Genomic DNA, 24,112 nt, shown 5'->3' with positions numbered 1-24,112 from the left:
GCTGCGGAATTGTGGTTTAATCGTTCAAATTTAATTTGAATTAAAATGCCACTTATATATTATATATTATATATTATATATTACTGTATATATATATATATTCGTGTTTAATTAAATTCTTAAATCATTGTGTTCACCCATGGGTTTACTGCATATACCCCGAAACAAAAGGGAGGAAACAGAGAAGTTTCTTTTTCCGTTTTTTGCATCGAGTTTAATCATGCAGCACTTATTTATGCAGCACTTATTCGTAGCAAAAGCAACCCAACAGTGTGATTAAAGTACCCGAAATAACACAGAATTTTGACCCAGCATAAACAACCCAATGATGTGTTTACAGAAACCCAGCATTTTTAGTGTACTACTACAGTACTAATGAATGGAGGAAGCGCAGTCAAAGCCCGGGGATTCTGCGTGATGTCGCGTTGTATTTAGCGAGTAGCATATATTTTTGTGTTTGTTTCATTTCATGTCTGTTGTTTTATTAATGGATTTGCTCATATCTGCGCACGCGTTTATCAGCCTTTTGATCAAAAAGCCGCACGCGCAACTCACTTTTAAATTCAAATTTTATTTGTTAGGTACACAGTACGATATGCAGTGAAATGCTTTTTTCGACTACCAGTGACCTTAAAATAAAAGCTTAAACATAAGAAATAAATATGAATAAAGGAAATACAGTAAAAAATAAAGTTAACTGGTAAAATATCCTGTACAAGTAAAAATAAAGATATATTGCAGTAAAAGAAATATTGCAGAAAAATGAAATTAACTAGTAAAATATACTGTAATAAGTAAAATTAAAAAAATATATACTGTACAAATAAGAACAAAATATATATAATATAGAAATATAAAAGAAGAAAATAGAAATTTGTCCATATAAGAAATGTAAAAATGGCTGAGGTGTGCAAATATGCATAAAATGACTTCTTAAAGTGTCTTATTATTAAAGTGATTTGTGCAGTGGTCCATTATGAAAGTATAAGTATATAGTGCAAAAAGTGTGCATGAATGTGTCCATAGTGGCCATGAATGCCCAGTCAGTGTTGGATGTAAAAGAGATGATATTAGTCCTGTATTGTGTTGTGGTTGAGAGACCTTATGGCCTGCGGTAAGAAGCTTCTCCTCAATCTCTCTGTATTGGTTTTCAGGGAGCGGAATCGCTTCCCAGACCGCAACAGAGAGAACAGTCCATTGTTGGGATGGCTGAGGTCCTTCACCATCTTCCTGGCCTTAGTCCGGCACCGTTTGCTGTAGATTGAGTGCAGGTCAGGGAGCTCGGTGCGGATGATTCGTTCAGCTGATCGCACCACCCTCTGTAGAGCTTGTCTGTCCTGCATGGTGCTGTTGCCGAACCAGGTTGTGATGTTTCCCGTCAGGACGCTCTCTGTGGTGCAAGAGTAGAAATTCCTGAGCACCTTGGAGGGCAGTCTAAAGTCTCTCAAGCGTCTGAGGTGGTAGAGACGCTGCCGGGCCTTTTTTACCACGGTGTTGATGTGACAGGACCATGACAGGTCCTGCGTGATGTGAACACAGAGGTATCGAAAGCTGTCCACTCTCTCCACTGGGCTGCTGTTGATGACTGGGGTCTGGTAGTTCCTCTCCTGCTTTGTACAAAAGTCCACAATCAGCTCCTTTGTCTTGCTAACATTCAGGAGGAGATTGTTCCTCTGGCACCATTTTTCCAGATTTCCAATCTCCTCTAAGTAGGCCGACTCATCGTTGTTCGTGATCAGGCCCACTACAACAGTGTCGTCAGCAAACTTAATGACGGCGGTGGAGTTGGTAGTGGCCACGCAGTCGAATGTGTACAAAGAGTACAGCAGGGGGCTCAGAACACAGCCCTGGGGGGGTTCAGTGCTGAGAAGGAGGGAGGCTGAGACATGACCGCCCATCCTTACTGCCTGTGGTCTGCCAGTTAGGAAGTTGGAGATTCACTGGCACATAGATGAGCTGAGTCCCAGGTGCTCCAGCTTGGTGGTGAGTGTGGAGGGAATTATGGTATTAAATGCAGTGCTGTAGTCGATGAAAAGCATTTTAACATAATTTCCTTTCCTAGTGTCCAGGTGAGTGAGTGATGTGTGGAGGAGGTGAGAGGTGGCATCATCAGTAGAACGGTTTGGGTGGTATGCAAATTGTAATGGGTCGAGTGAGAAATCATGAAGTCTCTGACCAGGCATTCAAAGCACTTCATCACTACTGAGGTGAGGGCTACAGGGCGATAGTCATTAAGAGAAGCAGGTTGAGGTTTCTTTGGGACAGAAACAATGATGGACTCTTTGAAGCATGTGGGGATCACCGACTGAGATAAAGAGAGGTTAAATAGAGGTTCACTCTCTTGAAGGCTCTCCTCACGTCGTGCTCGGTGATGATGAACGCGTTTCCGGTGCTGGCAGTGTCTTCCTGTCTGCAGCTGTTAGCGCCGCCAGCATTAGCATTGCTAGCGTCTTTAGCTGCAGCCTCGAAGCGAGCATAGAAAGTGTTCAGCTCGTCTGCCAGAGTCGCGTCCGCGTTCGTCATACCGGTTGTTGGTGCTTTATAGTCCGTAATTGTCCTTAATCCCTGCCACAGGCTCCTAGAGTCACTCTGTTGGAGTTGTGACTCTAGTTTCCGACCATAGCGCTGCTTTGCCTCTTTCACCGCCTTCCGGACGTTGTATGACGCAGCCTCGTATGGTTCCATGTCCCCCGACGCAAGTCCCGTGTTGTAGGCAGCGGTGCGAGATCTCAGAGCGTTGCGAATGGTTTTATCCACCCACATCCTAATAGTCTTTTTCTCCACGGTATCATGACGTTTCCCAATGAATCCCACAACCGCTTCCGTAAACACGCTGACGGCATCATCTGAGCTGTTTCTGAACATGTCCCAGTTGGCGCCATCGAGTGCGTCCTGTAACGCGGCCACTGATTGGTCCGTCCAGCGCGTGACCTCCCTCTGAACCGGAACTTCCTGTTTCAGCCTTTGTTTGTATTTTGGCATGAGGAAGATGGCGGCGTGGGCGGATTTACCAAACGGTGACGAGATTGTGCCTTGTAGCCGTCCTTGACCGTTGTGTAACAATGATCTACTGTAGTGTCCTTTAAAAGTTGGCACTATTAAAGTCCCTGTGTTTGGTGCTGTGTGAGTACCTCATGCAGCTCGCATAAGGCAGTGTCCATGTCCGCTTGTGGTGGAATATAAGCGGCGCTGATTTTGACCGATGTGAACTCCCGAGGTAGATAAAAAGGACGACACATGATGGACAGTAGTTCCAGATTTGATATGATAGAGAAGAACTCGGCCGGCTGGATGGCGTGGTCCGGCACCGCTGGGTTCAGCCATGTCTCGGTGAGGCAGAGGAGATTGCATTCCCGAATGTCTCTCTGGAACTATCCTGGCCCTGAGGTCATTGAGCTTGTTCTCCAGTGACTGGACGTTGGCGAGCAGGATGCAAGGCAGAGGTGTGTGGTGTGCACGAGATCTCAGCCTGTTCCTGACACCGGCTCGTTTCCCTCGAGGCCGCCGCTTTGCGTTGCGTCTTTTGTTCTCCCTCAGGATCTCACTCGGCCAGCTTGGATCCGGAGTTAAAAACGTTGAATTAGCTGGTTTAAAGTTACTGAAAGATAACTTAAAAGACGAAAACAAAGTAAAATTGGTCGGAGCAGTCATGACGGCAGCCAACCTCACCGGCGCCATCACTTTGCACAAAGCAGTGTTTATTGTTTAGTGTATATTTAAAGTGCATAAACATGATAAAACAATAATGTTTTAGGCTAACATATCATTCATCTTTGTAGTCCTTTTGCACACGCGGGTGCGTTACAATAATAACAAGAATAATAACAATAATAAATTCGGAGCACTACTACTAATTATAAAAATAATACTGAATGGAGAAAGCGCAGTCAAAGAAGTATCATCATTGAAGGAAAGAAGAAAATGAAGAATAAATACATATCAGTATTTACAGTTTGAGCTCGACACATTTATGAGCTCTGTCGCTTGCTGTCAATAGGCGCCTAAAGCCCTATTCGGACGGCACTAGTTTTTCAAACGACGTTTGAGTTTAAATTTTTTTCAGACGACGTTTGTCATTTCATGTATGCATTCGGATGGGACTAACATCTCCGTATTTATTAAGGAGGTAGGAGTGTCTGTGTTTTACATGTGGGCGTTGCACAAGATCACATGTCCAGGATCTACATCTATTATTGGTGCGCAAACTTAAATACCAGCGCGCTAGAGATAGTACGGTAGTTCACGTTGACCAAAACACAAAAGAAAACGCGTTTTGGAAAAAAATAATTGGCAATCACAGACATTCGCATTCGGACGGGATTAGATTTCTCAGAGGACCTTAGAGTTTGCTGAAAAACAGTAGGTAATTTGCTCTGGAATTTTTACAGAGGTCATGTGAGAAAAAGACAGACATGGCAGATTCGGACGGGATTAAAATCACAAAGTACGTCTGTGAAACAGAAATTTCTTCAACGACCGCCTGTAAAACTAGTCCCGTCCGAATCGGGTTTAAGAGAAATAACACATTTTCGCCTTCAGTAGACACACAATACTTCAGACTGATGGGCATTTTCAGAGCTTGTCGAATCCCTTCCCTCGGGACATCTTTTCTCGAGATATGCATTCTTAATGGCCAGGTCTGTATCTGTTGGGATTTATTTTTACTTTTTTTAAAGGTAATGTGCAGCTTTATTTGTTTAATTTTTACTTTATATTTTGTGTTAATTATTTTTATGTTGAGAAATATTGCCCATGATATTGCTAAATGATATTACATATGATATTGTTAACTGATATTGAACATGATATTGCTAAACGATATTGCATATGTTGCACATATTATTAAACAATATTGCACATGATATTGTTAAGTTTTATATTACATGATATTGTTAAATTATATTACACATGATATTGAAGAACCCAGGTCTACAAATTGCAGGTAAGGCTAGTGCACCTATTGTTTCTAGGCTATGGCCAATATTTTAGCTCTTCTCCCTACAGAAGAGGGAGGAGTTATAAAGTTTGATGGTGTTCTGTAGTGCTTCTCGGTGGTCTCAGTCTACAGCCAATGTCCAATGTACAATGACAGAGCCGGCTTTCCTAATAAGTTGTTGGGTCTGTTGGCATGGCCAACTGAGAAAATACAGGTGACTCTGACCTTTCTTATACAGCGCATCAGTATTTTTGGATCTGTCTAGCTTACTGTCTATATTTACGTCTACAAACTTAAAGCTTTTCGCGATCTTTAGCTCAGTCTCTATGATGTTGTTTGGATCAGTGGAGGTTTCCCCCTTTTTAAAGTCCAATACCAGTTATTTTGTCTTTGAAACAATACAATAAGTTGCACATGGTTTTGTCCCTACCACTCAACAAAGTTGTCCACCATGCTCCTGATACAGCACACAATGGCAAAGTCATTTTAAAACTTCTGCAAGAGGCAGGACTGTAAGCGGTGGTGACTCTTACCATGCTGCCTGCCTCCTCAAGATGAGTATAAGCTCTATGCAGCAGGTAGATGATGGTGTCTTCCACACCGATGTGAAGATGGTATGTGCAAGTGGCCCAGTGATGGTTTAATTACTGAAGAGAGGTGCACCTCTGTGCCTTGACTAATTTCTCAAGAGAGCACTTGACTTGGCTAAATGTTGTAAATGATAACCACAATTCTGTGGTTATCCAACTTAGTCATCTTCCGTGGCCTTCCAGGCTTTTTGCTGTTGCTGGGTTGCCAGTGAATTACTTCTTTTTTAACGTGTTCCTGTTAGACTGTTGTATTGTATTCAGTCTAATGATGGGGACTGCACTTCTTTGGACCTCATGTTCAGAGTTCCAGATACCAAACGTAAATTAGCTCCTTTCATTTGTTCCATTATTTATGAGCCCCCCAAATAAGTGTGTGTGATTGGTAAGGGCTGTAATACCTGAATGGTTAATGACAGTTTTGACAACCCTTTGAATAAAAGCTGAAATCTTGACTTTCATCACATTATTTCAAATTTAATGTAATGGTTACAGTAGCCAAATGCCTAAAAAGTATATTTGTTCCAAAATGTATAGACCTTACTGTCTTTCTTCATTAACTTGTAACTAGTTCACATAAAGGAACAGCACAACTTTCTTTAAGCACCATCGCTCTAAATATGATTAGATATGAAATATGAAAAATGAAGTTTTTTTTATTGAATATCCAAATATGAAAAAGGGTTTGAACCCATATGAACAATAGTGTAATATATAAACAAATGTGAAAACATGAAAAAGTTTAAACTTTTTTCAGTCAGTACTGGACATAAAGTATATAAAATACTCATAGAATGCATAGAATGCACTCATAGCAGTGAAGGAACTACCATAATAAATACTGATTAGTGTTTTCAGAATAGGATTAACTAGAATCGAGTGTGGTTTAAATGTTAACCTTACCAACTAGTTTGGTTTACAAAAATTATACTAAAGAGTTTGCAAAACATAACTTCTCTACCGACTACTCCTAAACCAGACATCCCTGTGTGGAACATTCTGGAAAGATTTATATATTCTATGTAATGTAGTTGAGAAAGCAAGCTGCATCAAGAAGTTGACATCAACAGCTATCTAAAAATATTCTACCAGATTTACTTTAGTTTTGAATTTGCAACCTTTTAGAATCTCAGAAAGTACTGTAAAATTGCGGAATACATGTCCTATCTTTTATTTTACGGTATTGTGAAAATATTCATAATATTCTCCCCACAGCTGTAATTCCATACTACCCATTAATCTCTATTTAACTGTCCTAGGCCTTATCTTATTTTTCTTATATTATTATTCTTCTGTTAATTTGTTAATCAAAAAAATGTGTCAAACTACCAAAATGTACTCACTCTGCTGAGCTGCTCGAGCAAACTGTGGTTTTGTTCTGAGAGCTCGGTGATGGTCCGGGTCTTGTCCCGATCAGCCTCACGCAGCTGTACCTTGTGCTTCTCCAGCTCACCTTTAAGCTGCTGCACATCAGTCTCCAGCTCAGCCACTCGGCCTTCCCACTCGCCTTCTCGTATTTCCAAGCGTTTTCGCAGCTCATGCTTCTCTTGCTCCAAATTCTGCAGATGAAAAGAGGATACAAAATTTGGTTAGATATTCCTATATAGTTCCAGTTTTCTGGTTTGATCCTGAGCTCTGGTACCTATCTGTGTGGAATGTTTTTCCTGATGACTGGAATGTAAGAGATCATGTAAAGCTACAAAGGATGCATGGCTACACAGCTATGTTTATTAGTGAAAATAAGAGCTTTTCTACACACACACACACACACACACACACACACACACACACACACACACACACACACACACACACTGTGATGAGAACTCATGGGATTGGGAAAAAACAGCTGGGTTTTTTTTTTTTGCCAGGGAGTCTAGGTTTCAGTAGCTGAAGTACAAAATGTAATACATTTTACTCTGATATCTAGAAAACAAATTTTATCATCAAAACTCATTTTTGCTTTCAGTTAAGCAATTGTTAAGGCTAACATGAGGTATCTGATTTGTCAATAAGCACTAGTGTGACAAAAATATTTTATGCTCATGAGAAAAAAGGTTTTTTGGTCACACTCCCTTTTATTATGTTACATATTTGCTAAGTCTTCCATAAAAGTTAACTCTAATTTGAGAACACTGATGGCATTTCTAATCAATTAAATTTGAAGCTCGCTCACAGGCTATTGACCACTCACCAGTGGTGTTAAAAGTATTCACATTCATTACTTGAGTAGAAGTATAGATACTAGGGTTTAAAAATACTTTTTTAGAAGTTGAAGTATCAACTCAAGCTTTTTACTCAAGTAAAAGTGTAAAAGTACTGGTTTCAAAACTACTTAAAGTATAAAAGTAAAAGTAACTTAAGGGGTAAAAAAGCATTAAGGATAAAAACTTATATAAAACCGGGCCTATATACTGCATTAACACCTCATTAAAAAAAGAAAAATGTGTTGTTGTTTTTTTATTGTATTTTTTAACGGCCATAGTGATTTGGGATACTGTATATGGCAATTGAAAAAGAATGCATTTTAGTACAATGCAAATACATTAAAGAACCATATATGTGTACTAATGAGCATTAACATGTTTTATGGAGAAGAAGATATGATAACTAGTTGCCTATAAGTATTTTAATGGTGCAAAAAGTCAAACTTCAGAGGCATGTCATCAGTAACCTTTATTGGAATGTAAATGTACATCCAAGCTTAGCTGCAGGAATCTGTGAGGGCAACATACAAAAAAATTAGTGTACCCAGGGAGGCTTAGACTCCGTCCACACGAAGCCGGTTCGTTCCCTATCCGATCATTTTTTTTCGTGAACACGGTGTCGTCTCAAGAAATATCTGCGTACACACGAAACCACTGAAAACGGTGTAGTATATATGCCAGACCAGTATGGGGCGCTGTAATTCTGCCATAGAGATACACTATACACGGAGAAGAAGACTTTGAGCATGCGCATAACCTTCGTGCTGTATACGAACCAAGATTGTGTTTTCCATTATCGCTTGTTGCTCATAACAGTTGCATAGAAGCAATAGATTTTGCTGTAATAAAGCTAGTAGGCTTTGTAGCAACACGAACACAATCATGTAGTCCGCCATTGTTGTTGTTGCTGTTACGCAGTGGTTCTCAAACATTTTCTGTCATTCCCCACTTAAGGGGGTGGGCGAATTTTCAAGCCCCACTTGTCAACAAAATGATAACGAAAACGGCCAAGTGTACTATTTATTGAAAAATCAATTTCTAAACCGGTAAGATCAAATAACGCCAAGTTCAAAACAGATAAAATACATGTGCAATTGTTATAACAGGCTTACTTTATCACTTATCTAGAGCTTTCTTTCACAGAAGTCGAGTGGCTTATTAACGTGACTGGGGTGTGTTGTCTCTAAGTGTCTTCCTAATTCGTTGGGTCTCATGCTGTCTGCTGCCAGCGGTTTAAGACACAAAACACACAGAGGTCTCTCCTCTGCCCCCACCATCCCCACCATAAATCCAAGTGTAACATAGGTTTTCCTTTCGGCTGGATTTTTGGTTGATTAGGCTGATAGGGCTGAAACACCTGCTTATTTGTGGTCCATGTAACAAATGTATCCATTGATGTTATTATGCTCACTACATACAGTACGCTACTGTGTTATGGTCTAAAATGTCCCCGACCTAGGCCACGGATTGCCCACCTAAATACATAGGTTTATGGTTTACAAATTACAAATTATAACAAATGAATTTAATTATAAAGTAAGCAATATAAAAAAAATGTTGTATAGGGGGCAAAATATATAAATTATATATTTTTTCATATACCACATGTATATTTTTATATTGCTTATTTTATAATAAAAATCATTTCCTGTAATTTTTCACCACAAACAATATTTATTTAGTGTAATTTGTGATAAATAATTTGTTATTTGTACATTGACAAACCCCTGCAAAATAAATGTGCCATAAAATAATCATTTTGGGGATTTGTATTAATCGTCTCGACGGCTGTCACGTGCCTAGGGTTAATTATAATAGTAATAATATATTCGATAATAATAAACATTTGAATGCATGTCCTAATATAATATTTGATAGAGATTATGTAGGGGGGCAACCCGTGGCAGTGGGGGCATTTTAGCGCATAACACCTGTTTGTGTTCGCGGTAAAGTTAGTTTGATATTCGCATCTCCGAATTCAATAGCTGCGTAAATAAACCCACAGATAAGATACCCACATATATTTCCTCTCTACATTGTGTTTAAGCTACACCTTAAATTATACATGTTTAAAAGCATAAACACCATTATTCTCTACGGCGCAACCAATGATTTAGGGATCATCGCAAAATGCCGCAAAGCAACAAAAAGCGTAGAACGATATTAATCTTCCCTTCTGTTCAGCGCCTGAAGGATCAAAAAGCAACTTTGTTACCACACTGGAAACTAGAAATGCCAGACTAGTACTGCCTGAAAAAATACAGAAACATCAGCATACACATTGGAATAAATGAAATGACATATATAATACCGAATGTTTCCTTATATATTGTTCCTCTGCACTATGGTTCCACTTTTTCTCTAATGTTATTTTAATTTACTTGTATTAATGATCCATTTCTTTGTGTGTCATTATTTAGTTTCGAGTGTCCGATAATGAAAATAAAGATTAAATAAATCAATAAAGAAAAGCATGAATTAGAATAGGTACTTTCCTATTATTTTCCACTAATTCCCTCCCATTCATTGCGCCCCACCTGTCATATCTGTATTCCCCAAAAGTGGGGCGCGCCCCACACTTTGAGAACCACTGCTGTTACGTGTGACGCAGCCGACACGTGATGTGATGACATCATCGTTTCACAAAATATACGGATTGGCCGTACACACGAAGACGCAAGGGTGTCGTTTTCAGATTTATCCACTTTGGAACCCGGTTTAAAAAAATAGCGGTTTCAGTCTCCTAAAACGCAGGATCCGTGTGGACGAAACGCCAATAGGAAAAAAAAGTATACGTATACAGCGAAACGCGTCTCCGTGTGGACAGGCCCTTAGTAACAATTACTTTTGTATGGTTGTCTACAATAAACATTAGTGCTGTCAGAATGAATGATTAATCCAAGTGATTAATCAAAAAAAAAAGAAAAAAATATATATATATCATTCCTGTTACCTTCCTGGTGCTGTTACCTTCCGCGCTGGTGCTTGGTTGTGACATTTCGCTCGAATCTTAAGTCTCTATCACAGATATCTTCGTCAAATTATCACAACCTTATCAACCGAAATTGCTATTTTATTCAAACGTCCTTGCTGGAGTGTGTGACGTGACGTCATGTGCAGGTGAGATGGATCGCGTACCAACTTATCCGAGTGTCGGAATGGTATGTTTATACTTCTCATCCAACCACAATCAAATTCGCTCCATCCGGAATGGCGCGATTTATCCGGATGTTTTTTTTTTTGTTTGTTTGTTTTTTGAATGACAAGCTGAAATAAAATAGGAGTAACGAAGCTATTTTTAAAATGTTAGGAGTAGAAAGTACAGATAATTGCGCGAAAATGTAAGGAGTAGAAGTAAAAAGTCGGCTGAAAAATAATTACTCCAGTAAAGTATAGATACCCCAAATTTCTACTTAAGTAAGGTAACAAATTATTTGTACTTCGTTACTTGACACCTCTTCACTCACTTACCTTCGATACCACTTTATTCTGTATTCAGGGTGGCAGGGACCTGGCCTATCCTAGGAGGCTTAGGGCACAAGGCAGGGTACACCTTGGACAGGGTGCCAATCCATTGCAGGGCACACACACTCATTCACACACGACGGGCAATTTAGGAACCCCAATTAGCCTAACCTGCAAATCTTTGGACTGTGGGAGAAAAATGGAGTACCCAGAGGAAACCCACCAAGCACGGAAAAAACATTTAAACCTCTTGCACACAAAGATGGGAATCAAGCCTAGCCGTGAATCGAACCCGGACCCTGGAGGTGCAAGGCAACAATGCTAACCACTACACCACCGTGCTGCCGACTATTGACCATTTGACCTTAAATAAATTAACTGATATTATCAATGGACAAAATAACTTTGAAAAATAACTTCAGCTGCTAGTAGTTGGCACCACATTAAACTGAGGTATACATGAATCAGCTATATTCTTAACACCCAATGGTAAATTTTGTGTAAGTCTGACCCATCAAGATGTCTGATAGTGTGCTGTAGTATATAGCACCAATACATTAGCAGCAGATAATTTAATTGCTGTAATCTGCAAGCCTCCACTGAATATGTCTGTATATAAATTAAATCTGATTAGTTCTTCTAAATATTGAGATATTGGGAATTATGAAGGCTTGAACTTTACTGTGTCATGGCCTCAAACCATTCCTGAACAATTATTGTGCCATAGTTTTTTAATTTTTTAATTTTCTTGAATATATTTATATGCAATATTCAGCTAAAAGAGGCCACTTTCACTAGTGAATACTTTTGCCATAAAAGGGTGGACTTTAACTCCAGCAATGCTTATGTAAGTGGTACATGTCAAAGTAATATCTACATGAACAGCAGGACCCATGGTTTCCAAGCAGCACTTCTAGCTTGCTGTTTGGCCTTTTTGCCCCAGGTAAGTGATGCACATGGACCCAGCCATCATTATAATATAAAAGAAAATGATTCAATGAACAGGAATACATTGATATTCACATCCATTGACTGTGATATTAATGATATGGCTGAGCTGCCTGTACACCACATCATTTATACAGTTATCCAATCAGCCAACAAGTAGCAGCAGAGCAAAGCATAATATCATACATTTAGAGGTCAAGAGCTTCATTCATTTTTCATCAAAAGATGACCAGAATGGGAAACAAATGTGACATCAGTCACACTAACCATGGGCATATTTGATAGTACCAGATGGGTTGTTTAAGAATTTCAGAAATTGCTAATCCCCTCTGATTTTTACACATCAGTCTCTGAAGTCTAAACAGAATGTTTTGGAAAAACAAAAAAGGTCCTGTGTGCAGAGAGTCTGCAGGCTGAAGCACCTTGTTGAGAGATCAGAGGAAGTGTATCGTAACTTGAATAAGTATTCTTTAAAACTCTTATTAACAGTCGTATTCAAAATGCACAAATAATCAAACATTGGGGAAGATAGGCTACAGCAGCAAAAGACCACATCAGGCTCTTGGCAGACAGAAGTGGAAACCAATGTGGTCTTCTGCTGTTTTACCCCAATAAGGTTCAGAGCTTTTGGCATGCTGATAAGTTGTAAAGACGGTTCTGTGTAAACCATAAAACCAGCTTTGTGTGAAATTCACAGGATCTCAATAGTTTATAAAATATGTACACAAGCCCCTCTGGCGGCAACATCCATGCCATGATCAACAGTAATCACACTTTTGCTTCATTCTGATGTTTGATGTGAAAATTATCTAAATCTTTTTTTATTGTGCAGCTGCCAAGAAAATACATGAATGTGCAAGTGTACATGTGCTACTCATAAAGTGTACAGAGACAGTAGATCATAACTGCTACCCATGTTTTTCTGCCAAAATCTTATGGTTAGGCTGTTCTTACATAATATATTCATAGTATATAGATTTCTTGATTAAGGTAAAAGCATAGTCATGATGTCCAGAAGCTCAGTTTCATATTATTAACTATACGTTTTTCTTCTTGCTTCATTATTTATACTTCTTGTTGCACTTAAAATTGCCTCACCTCTAGCTTTTCGTTCAGATCCTTGGTCATTTTTTCATATTGCTTCGTGAGGTCCTGGTTTCTTTCGAGCAGCGCTTTCCCGAGTTTTGCAGCCAGGACCAAGTCCTTCTCTTTCTGCTGGAAGAGCGCTAAAAGATCGGAGTCTTGGTCGTTTATGGCCAGTTCTTCTTCCCTTTCCCGTGCAAGCATAGTCAGTTCTTCCTCCAGGACCGTGCCGAGTCCTCCGGGGCCGATGTGAAGGAGTGACTGATGCAGATTATTGAATGGAGGCGGATGAGTGAAGTCTCCTCGTGAGGCTGGAGGAGTTTGCGAGTCGCAGTCCGCGCAGGCGCTGTCCAACTCAGCTGGTGCTGAAATCGCGGCCGCAACAGACGAAACAGAGTGTATACTGAGGCCGAAATCTGACATCGCAAAATAACCCAAAGGATCAAACTGCTCTATAGCCTCTATCTTTTTAACTTTTCATCGGGTCTGGGCGATTTAATCCGCAAAGCCCCATGGAGGACGGTGAGGAAATTATGGATTATACCAAATGCCTGCAAATTATTCCATTGCCTGAAATGTACAGTTAGCAATACCGAGTCATTTCTTCTTTTGCTCTTTCGTCTTCCCTCGCTTAATACACATATATAAACCCTGTGTGTCGTTAATCGCCTCAGAAATCCCAAGGAATACAGCTGCTTCCACAGGTGTAGAATTGTTTTTTGTTTCCCGATTCCTACGTTATCCACCTTGACGAACACACTCCACCGTTCGATGGTTCTATCTTAATGAATCTGGGTCTTGTGTCGCCATTACAGGGGTCCTTTACACCTGATACATTTAGCAAGCGGCCTGACCTGAAACAAATATCAAGACTGCTTTCGATGTTTGTGCGCGAGCTCTGCGTACGTCGCACCTTCTGCCTAAGCTCGCCCGCACCAGTGACGTCAGTGCTACAAACTCTTAACCCATTGGCTGAATGTAATAACGCCATATGTCAGTACGCTACGTGCCTGACGCAGATGCGCTCTTACTGATGGCATGGCGGTAGGACATGCCCCAAATGGACCGTAACTTATTAACAATTCCAATAATCTGCCATGGATTTCATCCACTCGAGAAAATGAAATCATTAAATGTGACTCTCACATTCATTCTCATTGAATGGGCATTACAGTTAGGAAGTCTTGGAGGTGGTGTGTGTTATGGGTGATATAAAATACAACATCGCATTCAAATTCATTTCCCTTGTTCAGAAGGGTTCATTTAGGCAACGTGGGAGATCAAGTAAAATGAAAGCAACTGAATAAAATAACTGAGCAAAATATATTGCCACAATTTTGTTTTTACAATAATGTCAGGATGAGCAGTCTCTGTCCAAATTCATACATGATCTCTATTATGGAGCAAGCTACAGACATTTACATAAATACTCAATTTAATTCAATTTAATTGAAAATGTTCATTTTTATTTGTATATTGCTTTTAATAATGGTCATTGTCGCAAAGCAGCTTTCTAGAATCAAAAGAAAATTATGGAAGTGTGTATGAAATGTGAGAAAATGTGTATAAATCAAAATAATCAGATTGTCCCTGGTGAGCAAGCCGAGGGCGATGGGTGCAAGGAAAACCCCCCTGAGATGGCAATAGGAAGAAACCTTGAGAGGGACCAGACTCAACAAGGAACCCATCCTCATGCGGCTGATAACGGGTAGCAGGAATTGTTTTGCAGTCATACTGTGTGTTAGGCAGCTTGAAGTTGAATAAAAAACATGATGTCTTTAAGTTAAAATTGTGTCAAGTTCATTATTGAAAGCTCAGGTAGACTGTAGGAGTTTCCAGTCCTCAAATGTTGAGTGACAGCAGTCACAAGTCCTCAAAGAGCAGCTGTCTGCATTAGCCAAGACAGGACAGTCTTTGTGGTAAAGTGGAACCATCCTCAGTCACATACATCCCAAGCAGACCACTCGGGGACTCCATGTGATGAGATCCCAACCAAAAGTGAGGCACCAGGATGAGTCAGACAGGTCCAGATGGCAGAGGGGGTCAGGATCAATTGCATTCCAGGAGTGGCATGTATAGCTCGACAGATATTTCTTTGCAGTAAATATGTATATTTACTGCAAAGAAATAGGATAAATCAAATAGGATCTGAGCCAGGAGGGGCCCTTTCTTTTAATTCATAGTATGTTTTAAAATTTTTCTAATCTATGAAGAGGAATACTTTAATCATTTGTCTCATAAAACTACAGGTCAGGTAACACAAGCAAAGAGATGCAAAAATGCATCAGAGGCCAGTAAACGGTCATTTACAACTTATAAGGGCCTATTTTATGGACCGCCATTGTGTTGCTAAGAACGATTACTCAGGATGTAGTCACATAGGGGCAACATACATCAAATACATACACATGCTGCCATCTTGAAAGGGTTTGTGGTTGTTGGGGAATTTTAGCATGTTTGTGACTTAATAAATTACCACTGCTACGTTACAAATATGTTACACAGTAAAATAATAAACAAAAGGCAAAATTAAAATGCATTGCATATTTACAAACAAGTATCAGACGTAAGAGAACATGTCCAATAAAAATAATTATAAAAAAAGCAAATGAAAACATAACACCTGATTTCACCCTGTACTGGATAAAAAAAGAACAGTACCCTCTAGTGGACAAAAACTACCTAAGAACTTGCCTAACAAATGTGACTACAGTTATCGACTTTATTTTGCTCACGTAAAGTTCTATACAAAGGATAAGCTTAGTATAAAATTATACGGGGTCTGTCTTCTTTGTCACTTAGTGCTAAAAAAAAAGATGCTCTAATGGGTTTGCAGTCATCATTATTAGTTTCTGTTAATAGGTTTTACTTAATTCAGCTGCTCTGCTTGGCCATATTCTTGTCTATTTGGGATTTTTAAGGATGCATGGGAGTTGAGGCTCACCGTATGCTTGTGCCAGCAAAGTTAAATGTAACCCCTTTTTCCTTCCTCCAAATTTTCCTAGTAATACTTTTTTTTTGGCCAAAAAATCCTCATTTTTGGTATTGTTTGTATATGTTTTCTCATCAAATAAGATTTAAATAAAATTTGATTCTTGTAATCAAATAATCAGTAACTAATAAAGCAAAATTAAATGTGTTTGTGCTGGAATTCTACAGACACTGAAATGGAATGATGGAATGGCTGCCATGCTTGAAGAGCTGCTGATTTAAGTAAAACTTGAAAAAAAAAAAAGGTAAATAATAATTATGACCCTGGGTCTAGGAAAGGCAACAGTTTAGCAAATTTAGCAAATTATACTTTTTCCAAATTATACAACATTATCCGCACGCACACACACATTATATGCAATTTGGGTAAATTTAAAGATATTTAAATCCTAAATAGTACTGTACATTACAAATTTACTAACAAAAAGTTGCACTTTTAGTTAATATAGAAAAAGTATACTAATATCCTGCTTTTACCAATTTTGGAATTAAACTTTAAACATACTTCAAAATAAAAAAAAATATATTGCAAGAAAATATACTTTAAGTGCAAGATAAGCAATTACCAAAGCACACTTATTTTAACTTTGTTTTCAGTTATTTAATTCATTTTTGGCATATTAAAAAAAATATATACACAAAATAATCATTGTAACAATGTACAGAAAGTATATATTAGAATACAAGTTTTACCATAAGGTAGTGTAAGTATACTTTTAGTTACGTTTTATTGTACTTATTCATTTGTACTTATTTATGCTTATATTTAGTGCACTACTCTCTTGTGTGCACACACTTTCAGACTCGTTTTTTAAATGCTGAATCCCTCTTGATGCGCCCTCAAACTCGTTTTTGCATGCTGAATCTTACTTTTGCGTGTTCGAAATTATTTATGGGTGTTTAAACTCTGTCTCTTCTGTGCACTCAATATTATAAAGCTACACTTGCGCAAACTGCAGCAGCGTTATAACTCTGCCACTAGTTCAACCAACCAGAGGTAAGAGTAGGGTCAAAACTAGCAATCAGAAACTGGAGGCGGACAGATTCGGACACTCTGTTTTCTGATTGGCTCCCCAGTACTCCACTTTTAGGTTGAATTTGGAAAGTTTGAAAGCTGCATGATTGCGTACGTTAGTTTATATCGTTATTATTTTATGTTTATCGCCATAAGGTAAATTTCATGTTTTTTGTTAGATACTTTGTATGTAAGTACATAGTTTAAACTATAGAATGTATCGTCTAATGTGTTGTTGCTAAATTTTATGTGCTTTGCTTCTGGTATAATGCTCTGTAGCTCTCGGCCTGTTTTCAGAGTCTCTTTGTAACAGTTAGAATCAACGCACCAGGTTTGAACTAATACTGTACCTGTATATTCTAATACTAATGTCTTTCTTGGCTTAGACAACAATTTATATTTTTGTTTGTGTGTTTGTGAGACAACCTGACATTATGTTGAACACAAATAAACCACAGTACTGTTTTTTGTAACCTTGTTCAAATTTAATCTGTTGAACTCATGAATAAAATTTGCCTCATAATTACTGATGTAATGTAAAAATGCAAAAACATGTTATAAGGTAGAAAATGCATTCAGGATTTGTAAATTATCCTAAGACTGTGTGTACTGTATTTATAAAAAATAAAACGTATGCCAAGCTTATGTGCGGACCAGATGGTCCGCTGTGGCAACCCCTTGTAGGGAGCAGCTGGAAGACTAACAGCATATACATTGGTACACACAGCCATATACTTTAGGTGTGAAAGTATATTTAAGTGTACTTAAAGTGGTTCTACTTTAGCACACAAAAGTATACTTAATACACTTAATATTTACTTTTATACAAATTTTATAAAATTAGCTTTTATACAATTTAAGTGCAACTTAAATGCACTTAGTACAAAATTAGTTGTTTCAAAATAGGAAACTTTAAGTATACTACTGATTAGTCTGGCTGCAAGTACACTTAAGTATGCTTTGGCATTTTGACATTTGGATTTAATATACTTAGTATACTTGGGTAATCTGCATGTTTTTGGACTGCGGGAGAAAACCAGAGTACACAAAGCTAAGCACAGGGAGAACATGTAAACTCCATGCACACAGACCCGAAGCGGACCCTGATGCTCCCAGACCCTGGTAAGACCCTAGTGCTAACCACTAAGCCACCATGTTGCCTGCTTTTAATTAATTTCAAGGTAATTTAATTTTAAGTATATGGGGCTTTTACCAGTGGACATGGTCTCAAATCAGTGTTACAGGAATTAAAATTTGGGGTATAAATAAAAAAAAAGAAATATATAGATTTTACATTCATCAATATGTCTCTAATGAGCAATCCTGGGGCAATATGGCAAGGAAAAACTCTCTGAGACAGAAGGAGGAAACCATTAAAGGTAACCTATCCGCATTTGGGTGATAAGAGATTTCGACCTTATAAATAAACCCATCCCGTTATAGTGTCCAAAAGTCAAAAGTTTTTATTTAAACACTGCCTGCAGATTTTATTAAATCATCTTGAACTTTGGTACAATGTGATGTCCAGTTCATGTGTGAAAATGAATCCTAATTTTCAGAGAACAACCCTTTTACAATTTAAGTCCTGTAATATGCCTTTGCTATCGGGGACGAAAAAGATGCTTTGACGTGTAACCTAGTCATTTAGTACATTCAGGTCATCTTTTTTATCTCTAGCGAACTGAAACCTGTTTTCTGATTAGTCTCACTAACAAGTGGTTTTCTTATAGCCACACAGCTGTTCAGTGAGTTCTCTTCACATTGTGTGCATATAAAACTTTTCTTACTTTCCCTATTAAACATAGCTAAGGTTTTTATTGTTGATTTTTTACCATGCAACTTCACCAAGTGTTTAAGGGCTCAAAACCACTGATATCTCAGGACAGAGAGAGAGTTCTTGTTTTTCAGACCTCGATGTTGGAAGGGTTTAATAATGTGTTTTACAGTTGCCAGCTGAACCATATTAATCACTGCAGTAATTATAAAGTGGAAGGCTCTTAACTATTTACCTGGTTAAATCAAGATGGTGTTTTTTTTTGGTCAGGCAGCTTATAACGTGTATGTGCACACACACACACACACACACACACACACACACACTTGCTTGCCTCTAGTTTGTCCCCAAAAACTTCCTATTTAAGCATTAAACAATCCCCCACCGCTACAAATATTTTTTTTTCCTTAATACTGCAATGTTTTTGAACCAAGTCTGAGTACCTTTTATATCATATTTGCAAGTACATTTATGTGCTATCATTCATAAGACATGTGCTTAGCACACTACACCTTGTTGCTTGGTAACCTAACTAGAAATATATTGGCATAGAAGCAGCATGAGGCATGACGATTATAGGTATTTTTATTTTAATAGAAAATAAAAATAGATGCCTTTTTGTCTAAAGCTGATTGATTATGAGGATCAATTTCCAATCCACTTGTGAAATATTTGTGTAATAGTGTAATAACTATAAAAATTTTTATAGTTTCATGAATAACTATACATTCAGTTAATTATCATAAGGTAATTATAGTATTTTTTACATAAGGAACATGCAGTGTAAAGATGGTGCAAGGACACCTTATATAAATAATAAGGTAATTTGTTAACCTATTACATAAGTCATTTATCACTTGGGAAAGTGACAGTCACTTTGCACACCAATTTAATTAAAACTTTAGTGGCCTTTTTATAAGCATTTGATAATACAATAATAATCGATAAAGAAGAATCTTACCTAGAAAAAAAAAACAGAAAGCATTTAGTTTAGGCAGTGACTCAGTTGCTATGTACAGCTACTGCAGTATGTGTGTGTGTGTGTGTGTGTGTGTGTGTGTGAGAGAGAGAGAGAGAGAGAGAGAGGGAGAGAGAGAGAGAGAGTGAGAGAGAAAGAGAGAGAGAGAGAGAGAGAGAGAGAGAGGGAGAGAGAGAGAGAGAGAGTGAGAGAGAAAGAGAAAGAGAGAGAGAGAGAGCGCACTGTGGGAGAAAGAATGAGGCAGAAAGGGAGCTCTTTGCCAAGCTCAATGTGCGAGTGCATATTTCTGAGCTGCCTGCAAGTGTGATTTGCTGCTCTACTAGGATGCTGTTTCTCTCTTTCCGACACTATCATAGCCCATCTCTTAATCTTCCTCAACAACCCTGCATTCTGCTCTGAAGATGACTTCCCTGAATGTCTCCAGACATATTGACCCCTCTCACTGCCTATGGGCATCCAAGAAGCCACACCACTGGACATTTTCCCTTAGGAGCTGCCCTCTCTGAAGTGGAACCTCTGTCACTCATCCTTGAAAGTGAGTACTAGATTGAAAATACAGATCATTTGTGTTAACAATTACTTAGCAGCACGAAGATTGCGTTATTATTTTAATATCCACATGTATTGTGCATGTGTGGATATCTGCACATGATAGATAGATAGATAGATAGATAGATAGATAGATAGATAGATAGATAGATAGTGAGAGAGAGAGGGAGGGAGAAAGAGAGAGGGATAGAGAGAGAGAGAGTGAAAAAGAGAGAGTGAGATTTTTCTTTCCTGGTTACACTGACTTAAAATATGTGTATACCGAAATCAGCTAGTAGTGTGTTGTAACCTCTGTACAATTGTCTGTAAGCATTAAGAATTCACACTGCTGATTACTATAAAAAATGTACGATAATGTAAGTAAAAATTGCATTAGCAATTGTAGCTTTTCCACTAGCTTCATCCATATCCGATGCAATGAAATCATGCTTTTTGTGTGTGATAGTTGTTGTAGTTATCCCTTACCCAGGGATAAAGCAGTCAGCGCTTCCAGTGTTCGAAAGTGTTGGAAGTCACGACACTTCACTCTAAAACAAGTAACTTCTTACATTAATATATATATATATATATATATATATATATATATATATATATATATATATATATATATATATATATACATTTCTCTGACATAGTAGAAGAAAACAGAATATTGTTCGTGTTTGTACTTTTTAAATGTCAATATCGTTCATTTAATATTTAAACATATAAAGCAAAAAGCTTAACCATACAAATAGTACTGGATATGTGTGATGTAATGGCTGGATGCCCATGGCGTATGCCGAGATGGAAATGTACTATGTGGGTGTAGAAGCATCATAAAAAGAGCAGTACGAAGAGCCAAGATTTTGGATGAGACTCATTTCTATGGAAACAGCACATTGTCCAACCTTCAAACCTTGCTTGTCTCTTAATATAGCTACAGGTAAAGAGATATGTTGCAGCAGATCTGAAACCCAAATCATAAACTTTGTGCATTTATTTCCTGGCTACACTGGTGTAAGCTGTATACAAATATGTTGGATGTAGCCTTGCAGAAGCTGAAGGCAGGCTGTCATTTTTATACCAGTACATGTTATTAGGACTCGTGAGAAGCATGCAGCTTTTAATAATCCCTGAGTGCTTTTGTGTCTGCTTCTCTACAAGCACTAAAAAGTGCTTTGAAAAATGTCTCCTCTTCTATACCTAAATCTTTACTACAACCATCACTAAGGTTTCTTTATTAGAGTCGTGACTGAGAAAAAAAAATGCTCCTGACACGTCGTGACCATGGATACGGTCGATAGACAACAGCGAGCCAGACACCACACACAGCAGAAATTTATGAAAAGCCATTAGGGCCAATATACTTGGAATTATGTAAACAATAATTTTAATGTTAACATGGCTAATATCAGTAAGTTCATTCACTGGGCAATCTGATTTGGTTGTTGGGTTTGTCATATCCATAATTTGTCTTTTGACACCAGATATATATATTTTTGAACTCATATTTCCCACTCCAGAGAGTGTTGAGCCAAACGAGTCATGAAGAAAGAAGTACACTGTTGTAAAAGGCTATTTGAACATTTTGGTTCCTGAAGCTTCCAGGTCTGTGTTCACCGTTTTTTAAAGGGAAGAATTTGGGTGCAAAGGCCAGCCTGTCTGAACCAAACCCACACGAAAGCTAATGCAGCAGAACTTGCCGAAAAAAGTCAAGACTGGCCACGATAGAAAGGCACCAGAACACCCAGTGCACCACAGATTCTTATGCATAAGGTCCAGCAGGCAAAAAAAACAAAAACTTAATCAAGCATCCATAGGGAGTCTTACCCACAAGGATCCACCCTGCTGACAACATCCTGGTCCCAGACACCATAACACCCCCCCCCCCCCCCATAAAAAAATCATGCATTTATGGATCCCAACGAAATTGTGGATCCATAGTGTTGCTTTGCTCGTGTAGCTTGAGTTAAGCAAGTTAAACTCAAATGACAATGCAGGCATTCAACATTTTTTATTACAATAAGACCAATAAGTTAGTGTGAATTTACAGCAGACATTTTTTTTTTATTTTTACCAAGGAGCTATTTTCTTTGTATCATGTCGTGACATCATATTTCTTATATTGGCAGTATTTCTGAGTTGAAAGAAGTCTGTCATAGTAATAATATCTACAGTGAGGTCAATAAGTATTTGATCACCCTGTGATTTTGCAAGTTCTCTTACTTAGAAATCATGGAGGGGTCTACAATTTTCAGCATAGGTGCATTTCCACTTTGAGAGACAGAATCTAAAACAAAAAATCCAGAAATTACATTGTAGGATTTTTTTAAACAATTTATTTGTGAATTACTGTGTCAAATATGTATTTAATCACTTGCTTATTAGCCAGATTTCTAACCCTTGAAGACCTGTCATTTTGCTTTTAAATAGTCTAGGTACATTCTGCTCATGATTCTAAAATAGTAGCGCCTGTTTGAGGTCGTTAGCTGTCATAAAGACACCTGTGCACCCCACAATCAGCCAAAGTCTAAGTACGTAGGTACATGGGGTATCAATGATGCTAAGAATGGTAAGGAATCAGCCCAGAACTACACGGGAGGAGCTGGTCAATGCCGTGAAGAGAGCTGGGACCATCGTTTCCAAGGTAATACACTAAGACGTCATAGTTTAAAATCTTGCATCGCACGTAAGGTTCCCCCTGCTTAAGTCAGCCCATGTCCAGGCCCGTCTGAAGTTTTCCAGGGGCCGTCTGGATGATCCAGAGTAGTCAGGGGAGAAAGTCCTGTAGGGTCAGATGAGACCAAAGTAGAACTTTTTGGTCTTAACTCCATTTGCCATGTTTGGAAAAAGAAGAATGATGAGTATCATTCCAATAATACTATACCTACAGTGAAGCATGGGGCTGGAAGCATCATGTTCTGGGGGTGTTTTTCCGCACAGGGGACGGGACGACTGCACTGTGTTAAAGAGAGAATGAACGGGGCTATATATTGTGACATATTGGGCAAAAACCTCCTTCCCTCAGTCCGAGCATTAAAGATTTAAATTAAAGACTAGAATAAATAATCAATTAATCATATTAATAATTAATAATCACAAGCTGCATGTGATCCAAGTACCAGTATTCCTGTCTCGTCAAACCTCCTTTAACTCCTACAATATTTTCAAATCTTGTCATACAAGTGGCTAGTATGATCAATAGTGTTAAAAAGTGAAGCAACACAAGCAAGGAGACAACCCTGTTCGGATACCAGCAGGAGGTAATTTATCACTATAACTGACCATTATGTTTCAGTTTTTTAGCAGACTGCTTCAAGGTTCGCATGCGATCATTACACCAGGGTGCTATTTTATCCTCTCAAATTATTTTTCTTTTGAGTTAGTACTACAAACGTCTTATAACAAGAACAGTAATACAATAGACACAAAGTTGCATTAGCAAAATCTTCAAACCATGCTTCAAATGATTATCTAAAAGAAAACAAAGCAAAAATAGTTATTAAATCTGAAATATTACCTATAATGCTCTGTGCAGTAGTTAATTTGAATTTATTGCAGTAGTGCAGGAATGCATGTACTAAATGTAATAAACT

At 38.3% G+C, this 24,112-nt stretch overlaps 2 protein-coding genes across 2 annotated transcripts in view; one reads left to right on the top strand and one right to left on the bottom strand.

The window, feature by feature from the left end:
* bicdl1 (BICD family like cargo adaptor 1) overlaps nt 1-13,686 on the bottom strand; it is a 31,424-nt gene extending 17,738 nt beyond the window's left edge. The window contains 2 exon segments of the mRNA XM_053504569.1: nt 6,867-7,082; nt 13,242-13,686. Coding sequence (XP_053360544.1) covers nt 6,867-7,082; nt 13,242-13,649 — 624 coding nt within the window. The 5' untranslated portion in view covers nt 13,650-13,686.
* Nucleotides 13,687-20,379: 6,693 nt separating this feature from the next.
* The window catches only part of LOC128530283 (citron Rho-interacting kinase), a 68,299-nt gene continuing 64,566 nt past the window's right edge, over nt 20,380-24,112 (top strand). The window contains exon 1 of the mRNA XM_053504137.1: nt 20,380-20,520. The gene's annotated coding sequence lies outside the window, so the exon portion shown is untranslated. The remainder of the gene's footprint in view (nt 20,521-24,112) is intronic.

This window comes from Clarias gariepinus, chromosome 9 (assembly GCF_024256425.1).
Source record: "Clarias gariepinus isolate MV-2021 ecotype Netherlands chromosome 9, CGAR_prim_01v2, whole genome shotgun sequence".
NCBI classification, from domain to species: domain Eukaryota; kingdom Metazoa; phylum Chordata; class Actinopteri; order Siluriformes; family Clariidae; genus Clarias; species Clarias gariepinus.
This window is presented reverse-complemented; position numbering and strand designations above follow the sequence as displayed.